Source organism: Akebia trifoliata, chromosome 1 (assembly GCF_017979445.1).
Source record: "Akebia trifoliata isolate Shusen 1 chromosome 1, ASM1797944v1, whole genome shotgun sequence".
NCBI lineage: Eukaryota > Viridiplantae > Streptophyta > Magnoliopsida > Ranunculales > Lardizabalaceae > Akebia > Akebia trifoliata.
Genome location: NC_141375.1, coordinates 33,245,269 through 33,253,711, shown reverse-complemented (window position 1 = coordinate 33,253,711; position 8,443 = coordinate 33,245,269). Strand labels below are relative to the sequence as shown.

General features: G+C 33.9%; 1 protein-coding gene across 1 annotated transcript; it reads left to right on the top strand.

Moving 5' to 3' along the window:
- The first annotated feature begins 666 nt into the window (after positions 1 to 666).
- LOC147411921 (cytochrome c oxidase subunit 5b-2, mitochondrial-like) lies at positions 667 to 4,604 on the top strand. The gene is made up of 6 exons (XM_086453891.1): positions 667 to 947; positions 1,048 to 1,133; positions 1,244 to 1,294; positions 3,911 to 3,977; positions 4,074 to 4,153; positions 4,306 to 4,604. Exons 1-6 carry the CDS (start codon positions 770 to 772, stop codon positions 4,363 to 4,365), a joined length of 522 nt encoding a protein of 173 aa, XP_086310017.1. The 5' UTR covers positions 667 to 769; the 3' UTR covers positions 4,366 to 4,604.
- Positions 4,605 to 8,443: the final 3,839 nt, after the last annotated feature.

Below are 8,443 nucleotides of genomic sequence, written 5' to 3'. Positions count from 1 at the left end.
ATTATAAGGGCATTCTTGAAAAAGATGAGAAAAAAGATAATAAAATCAACAGTGGACGTTGAGATTTCAGAAATTTAATCTAAGCCCCTACTTATGTGAGGGATGAAGGGGTGGGATACACAATTATATTTTATTTCATTATATAGATATAAATGGACTATAGTAAAACGGTAAAGTTAGAAAAATATTACTTTAAAAAAAAAAAAGATAATAAAGTTAGGGTTGATTGGACTACCTAAGTTTTTGTTAGCTTGGTTTTGGATCAACCATGTCTTAATCTAATAAGGATCATATTCAATAATATCATCGTCAAAGCCTCATTCCAAAGATTTAGAGTCCCTTCCTCCTCTAGAGCCATATCTTCTATCTTGACCCAATAATACAATGAAAAATAAATATATTGTTATATATATATTTTTTTTATAAATATTGAAATAATGAGATCGGATAATTGGTTCTTATCCCAATTTGACCTAGATCCGATCTGATCCGTTGTCTCTCTATGACTGTGAGGGTTTTATGGCCTAATCCGTGCTTATGTCCAGTAAAACGTGTCCACGTGGCACTTTTATGTGTTAGAGTTGGGGTCATGAACCCTTTAAGAATTTTTTTTTTAATAACAAAAAATACCCTCATATTCCAATTACCAAAAAGCGTATCTATTGCACTTTAAAAGGAGGGTCACCTCACCTGGCTTGAGTTCTCTCTCTCTCTGTAATCTGTATCACACACACAAGTCAAGACAACACGCGCGCTTGGATCAACGAACATGTGGAGAAGTTTTTCTGCTAAGCTCCAAACCCTAGGGCCATGGCGGTCTTCTCTGAAACAGAATGTAAGAATCAATCGTCTCCTCCTCACATCTGCCTCTTCTTCCTCTTCCACCAATCCTTCTCCCTTCCAGCGAACCACTCCTCTCTTCTCTCACCAGCCTAGTTCCGATCCAGGTACCAACCCTAATTTGTTCCAGATCTTTGATTCGTTCTCTTGTGTTTGTTTTAGGTTTTTTTTTTAATTTTGATTCGTTGCGATCTTATATTTGTGCAGTTCTGTCTAAGGAGAAGAAGAGGGTTGAAGATGTAATGCCCATCGCTACTGGTCACGAGCGTGAGGAGCTTGAAGCGGAGCTTGAGGTGAGGTTCTTGTTTTTTTTTTTTTTTTTCTTTGATTTTGATTATTTATTTATTTTTAAATTCAGTGAAGGAGAGATAATTTTGTGTTTCATGTGGTGTTGTTTTTACAGGGACACAACCTTCTAGATATGGATTCCCCAGTTGGTCCTTTTGGCACAAAGGTTAGTATGAGATTTCCCTTTTTTAGGGATTAGGGTTTTATGTCTCTAAAGCTGTAATTTAGAGAAATGCTAATAAAAAAATGGGTCTTTATTGGTCGCAAAATAGGCGAAATTTTTTGATTGATTCTTGATTTATTATGCTCCGTGATTGTTGAAATGGGTGTCCGGTTGCTGTTTTCATTTTTTCCATGTTTGTTATAAGTCGCTATGGCATTTGTTTGTTTGTTTTTTTTTAATTTGATTATTAAATTAGCTAAGATTTTAAGGAGGGGTTGATATTTGTTATAAATATGGGAATATGTGGGCCGTATTTTTCCCAATATCGCAATCTATGATGCTTATGGAACAACAGATCGCTTGTCCTTTTAGATAACAAGGAAGCAGACTCAAAGCAGTCATCCTTGCTACTAAAGCCTTGATATGTTTCTGATTCTCATTTAATTGGAATTGAAGAGAGATGACATTTGAGGAGGGCCTTTGCCAATAAGGAATTATACATCAAAGTAGTCATTCTTGCTACCAAAACACTGATATATTTTTGGTCATCTTAAATTTGTATTGTAGGGACTGGGGAGATTTGAGTTCCTTGTTTCTAAAATGGGGGGTATTATTTTCATTATCACCAACATCATTTGTTAATTCAAATGTGTTCATATCCACTCTCACTACCCCAATCCACATTCTTGTAGGTCTTTCTCTCGCTCTTGTATAGTCTTTTATTTTCACTTTCCTTCTAACAATGGATGTTATTGCCGTTGTTGCACATGGCCAAACTATCTCAATAAACTTTCCCTTAGTTTATTACCATTGGAGCTACTTCTACATTTTAGTCTTTCCGTTCATTCATCCCAACCTTTCATCTCTGCTACTCTGAATCTATGATCCTTAATTTATTGTGTCGGGAAGAAATAATCTCTATTTTTATCTTTGTTGGGTTCACTTGTCTTCATCTCTTAATTAATAAATTTTACTTATCAAAATGAGAAGAAATAGAGATATTGACATCAGTATTCTGAGGCAATGCACATACTTCTTTTTAGCTTAGTTGTGTAATCATTTCGCTTTGACACATCATTGGCTCAAGGTGCTAAAAGTCCGATACACTCATTATGTTTTTTCTTCTTTAATTGAACATTTTAGTGATATTCCTTTGTCTCAACTTTTGATTGTAATGCACTTTGGGCCATGAATGGTGTTATGCACCTCTTATATTGCATTCCTATTTTAGGTTTAATGCATCTGTGGACAAATAACTCAATGTTGGGACCAGATGGAATTGAATTGTTGTCATTGTTCACATAGCTAATCTCGAAATCCTTAATCATATTTTTTTATTTGGATCTTCCATGTCAGTATTCCATAAAGCCTTTTCTTAGTAGGAGCCTGGGGTGACATCCCAGAAAACCTTTTCCTATTTATTTTGTGGGTACAAGAAATGAAGTAAGAAATGATACATAAATTTGCCTTATTATCACTCATTTTGTGAAATATGTTTATTCTTTATATATATATATATATTTTAATGAGGACTTGCCAATGAGAGTAATTCTTCATTTATTTACTGTATGATTATAAAAAATAAAAAATCTGTGACAACGTTCTCCACCTGGATTTTAGGAATTCTTCCAGTGGTCTCACCTGGTTTCTATGGGTAATTCTGCTGCCAATGTTGTCCACCTGAATTTATGAAGGGTTGTTGAAGGTTCATCAACCCTTTTACCACATTTGAGTGCTTATTTAGGGCTGCATGCTTGGTAGTGCCAGTGAATCAGAAAATTCTCATTCGTGCCAATAGGAACTCTTTTGTACATAAGAAAAACATCCCTAGTCTTCTGACCTATGGAATATGCAAATAAGGAAAAAATCTTAGGGCCAATTGTTAGGCTTGGATGCTTTCATTGTCAGAAATGCATCTCATGACAGGGATACAAGTATCTTATGTGGACTTGGTGGTTCTCATATTGTGAGTTTCACAAAAAATTTCCAAGTGGGGTTTCATTTGAAGTAAAATCTACTAATCCTCAAAGTTCAAAATATTAGTGCATGGTTTTTGTTCTGGGTTTATTTAGTTTATATATCTTAAAAAGTGTGAGCCAAAATATTTTGCTTTTTTTTTTAATGGTCTGTTGTCCCTAACGCAGATGATTTTCCTCTTTGTTTCTTAATAAATGCAAATACAAAAGTTGGTGATTCACAACGTTATTATTCATTTCCCTCGGTATTCTGATTTATTTATTTTAATAAATTACTGTCGTGGAAGCTTATTTATTCTTGGCATAGGAAGAAGAAAGCTAAAAATGGTCTTAATTTTCAAAAAAAAAAAAAAAAAGCTAAAAAGAAGCAGCTTGATTATTGAGATTGGTATAAAACCATTTCTCTACCCTATATGGATCATCTTTAAAAAAATAATGTTTGCAATAGTGAATGCCATAAAGTCTGCCCATCAGTTCTCCAGTCCAATGACTTGCAAAATTGTCCATGCAGAGTCTCTCACACAATTATTAAATTATTGAGTTTCTGAGGGTAGTATTTTGTGTGTTTGCATGAATACGTAGTTTCACTCGTTCTCAAACCATAATCTCTTATACATGTATTTCTGTCTAATGTCTGCTCTAGGAATCGCCTGCTATTATTAAGTCCGTCTATGACAAAAGAATTGTTGGGTGCCCCGGTGGAGAAGGCGGTAAGTCCATGTGAATTGTAATTTTATAATCATCAGAATTCATTCTACCATACCTCTAATTCACTGTGTAACTTGGATTATCCCTCCTACTTACAGAGGATGAGCATGATGTTGTATGGTTTTGGCTGGAGAAAGGCAAACCGCATGAATGTCCAGTGTGCTCTCAATATTTCATGGTAATAAATGGAGTATTACCCTTGATTTTATCATTTGCATACTCCAGAGTTATAACAGTTGGAATTTAAATTACCACTGTTATGCCACATTAATTCAATTGTTCTCTGAACTTGGCTGCTTCTGATTTCTCTTTCGATGCTTTTCTTTTCAGTTGGAAGTGGTTGGTCCCGGCGGACCTCCAGATGGCCATGGTGATGATGATCACCACTAAATTAATGTGGCTTGCAACTTACTTGCCGGAATAAATTTTACTGAGATGATGAGACGGTTTTGGTTATACTGTGTAGCTTCAAATAACTGGATTTTTTTTGCTTCATTTCCTATTCGATTCTTAGTTTTCAGGGATGTTGTATCCGACAGTATTTTTTTTCCTTTTATGACCTGATTGTCCATTGGACCTCGGATTCTTTTCGTATCAAATAATGGCTACCTCTCGAGTCTTTCTTGAAATTCCTTCTCATCCAGCAAATTTTAGGAGCACAAAACTTTCACCTAATTCGTCTGCTTTGGTTTTTGCTAGTTAAGTATAATGGTAAATTTTAGGAGCACAAAACTTTCACCTAATTCTTTTGTAAAGAATTGATACAAATCAAGTAAATGCAATAAGGGATTTGGAACCTAGGAAGGTTTCACATGTCATTTGATACTCTTTTGAGTTTTATATAGACTTTTATTTGGTTTTCCAAGAAACACAACGGAAAATCTGGGGAGTCCTTGAAGAGCATCAAATGTGGAAATTTCTTTTGGATAATGCCGAAGTAACATTAAAATGTACATCGATTCTACATTCTGATGTGGTGGTGCACACATAACAATATATGCATTTCATTGAGATACGAGTGAAAAGTATAATCGATGTACATTTCAATGTTACTCCAGCGCAACTCAAAAAAATTTGCTCACGGAGGAGTCCACTAATCGCATAAGCCAGCACGTATTGATTGCATCCCAAATTTACAAAATTACCCTCCTTAGACTTGATGTGGCACACATTAAAAGAGTTTGAGCAATGCGACTTTGAGAAATTCTTTGAGCAAAAAATCATTCTCAAATGTACCAGTGAAATTAGGAAAAGCATGAGTATTCCAGGGATCAGTACATCTTTCCTAGGAATATCCCAAGAGGAATATCTTCCCATCTGAGCTTTTAGGGCAAAACGGATAAAAAGATCGAAACTGAAAGAGAATGACTGAGAAAGTGGAAGGAAGATAAGTAGATGAATTTGTTAGAGTAATTTCATTTAAAAAAAAAAAATTATAATAGATTTTTCCTGGTGAGCCACTAGGCCAAGCCGAACCTTGATCCAGGGTTTGGTTGACCCTCGACCTCGACTCAACGAGTTTCACATAAAGTAGTAGAAAATTTATTGAAATTCTCTTCTTCTTGTTTAAATAATTAGACGTTGAACCCATTTCTTATGATGGGAATTGCATCTAATCATGATCTGGTAATAGGTCAACTCATCTTAAAATTTGAAAATGATGACTTTTGAAAATCTGAAAAAAAAAAAAAAAAAAATTTTACTTTTCCTAGAATAAGACTTGAATGGATAGAGGTATCATTGCTATTGAATGTGGACAAAATTGAGATAATGATGTTGGCCTCTTGTGATAATGAAGCGGCCAATCATCCAAGCAGATCCACAGCTGGAAGGCGAGCAACTTGTGGAGTGGAGGGCCACGTATCGACGTATTCATTTGCTATGTGTTGCATGCTCTAAAGTAAAGCTTCCGTCACATTGATTCATCCCAGATTTCAGATATTTTATAAATATTAGAATTTTTCTTTTTGTCGTGTCAACTGGGTTTTGTGATTTTCGATGTATATCTAAATTTATTTTTTTGCTAAAAAAATGTTTTATCTATAATCACCTACTAATCCCTATGGAATGAATATATATCCAAACATGGGTTAGAAGTTTTGGAATGAGTTGATTTTTTGTGAGGATGATTTCTACAGTGAAGAAATCATCCTCTCCAAAAATCAGTTCATTTTAAAATTTCTAACCCTAATTTACAAATTGAAAAATCGTAAATCGTCCAATTTTTATAAATCACTTTTGATGGGGTTAGAAGTTTTGAAATAGGCTGATTTTTGGTGAGGATGATCCTCATCATAAAGATCATCCTCACAAAAAATCAGCTCATTCCAATGTTTTTAACCCATGTTTTGAAAAATGTTTGGCACAATATTTGACAAACTTTAGGGTTGCTGAACCGTTCCCTATATATATATATATATAATGTAATAATAATAATTTTTAATAATATGGGTTAGAAGTTTTGGATTGGGCTGATTTTTTATAAGGATGATCTTTATGATAAGAAAATCATCCTATAAAAAAGAAAATCAGTCCAATTTGAAATTTCTAATCCCATCAAAAGTGATTTAGAATATGGATCATCAATTTTTTACCAATAATTTGTAAATCACTTTTGATGGACTTAAAAATTCAGATTGAATTGATTTTTTTATGACGATGATCTTCTCATCATAGAGACCATCCTTACAAAATATCAACTCAATCCGAAACTTTTAAGCCATATTTTGATAAACCACTGTGTTTACATATGTCTTTACATATGTCCCATATATATATATATATATATGGGTCCCGTTCAGCAACAAACATTTTGGCAAAACATTTTTCAAAACATGGTTTAGAGGTTTTGGAATGGGCTGATTTTTGGTGAGGATAATCTCTACGGTGAGGAGATCATCCTCATCAAAAATCAGCCCATTCCAAAACTTCTAGCCCCAATTTATAAGTTGAAAAATCGTGGACCGTCCATTTTTTGTAAATCATTTTTGATGGGGTTAGAAGTTTTGGAATGGGCTGATTTTTGGTGATGATGATCTCCTCATTGTAGAGATCATCCTCACCAAAAATCAGGCCATTCCAAAACCTCTAACCCATGTTTTGAAAAATGTTTTGCCAAAATGTTTGTTGCTGAACGTTTCCATATATATATATATATAGGGTAGCGTTCAAGGGCAAACTTTTTAGCAAACTTTTTGGCAAAACATTTTTCAAAACATGGGTTAGAGGTTTTGGAATGGACTGATTTTTGGTGAGGATGATCTCTACGGTGAGGAGATCATTCTCACAAACAATCAGCCCATTCCAAAACTTCTAACCCCTTCAAAAACAGTTTACAAAGAATGGACGGTCCACGATGTTTCAGCTTGTAAACATGGGTTAGAGGTTTTGGAATGGGCTGATTTTTGGTGATGATGATCTCCTCACCATAGAGATCATCCTCACCAAAAATCAGCCCATTCCAAAACCTCTAACTCATGTTTTGAAAAATGTTTTGCCAAAAAGTTTGCCAAAAAGTTGGCCATTGAACGCCCCCCATATATATATATATATATAAGGGTTTAGCAGCCCTAAAGTTTGCCAAGCATTTTTCAAAACATGGGTTAGAAGCTTTGAAATGAGCTGATTTTTTGTGAGGATGATCTCTATGATGAGTAGGATCATCCTCACCAAAAATCAGCATATTCCAAAACTTCTAATCCCATCAAATGTGATTTACAAATGACGGTCCACGATTCTTCAACTTGTAAACTAGGGTTAGAAGTTTCAAAATGAGCTGATTTTTGGTGAGGATGACCTTTTCACCGTAGAGATCATCATCACAAAAAATCAGCCTATTTCAAAACTTCTAACCCCATCAAAAGTGATTTACAAAAAATGTTTAGCAAACTTTAGGGCTGCCGAACCGCTCCCATAATAATAATAATTTAAATGGGTCGACTCAACTAACAGGTACTTTGGATGAGTGATCAACTTGGTTAATTCTTCGTTTTCAGGGATGGAAGATTTTGGATCAGTAGTATCCAACATTAAAAGGATTCGATAAAAAAACTCTTTGAAGATGATGATACTATAGGCTTGGGTTCAATTTTCACCACCACTAAGGCCCCGTTTGATAATGCTGTCAAAATTTGCAGTTAAACTCTACTGTAAGAAGCAGTTGTAAAAAGTTTGAATATTAAAAAACTTGTGTTGATAGAGTTTTGTAAAAGTGTTGTGTTATTTACTAGAATTTGATAATTATTGTTGGATACAACTGTTGGATTTTACAGTATTTTGGTAAAATAATCAGAATATCCTTAATGTTGATAATGCACTTAAAATGTACAAAATGACTAGAATACCTTAATAAATATATAATTACACTAAATATATATAAATATAATAAATTTATATTAAAAAATTATAAAAATAATCATTTTAATTTAAATAAATTTATAAATTTTATAATTCTATTGAAATTTTGATT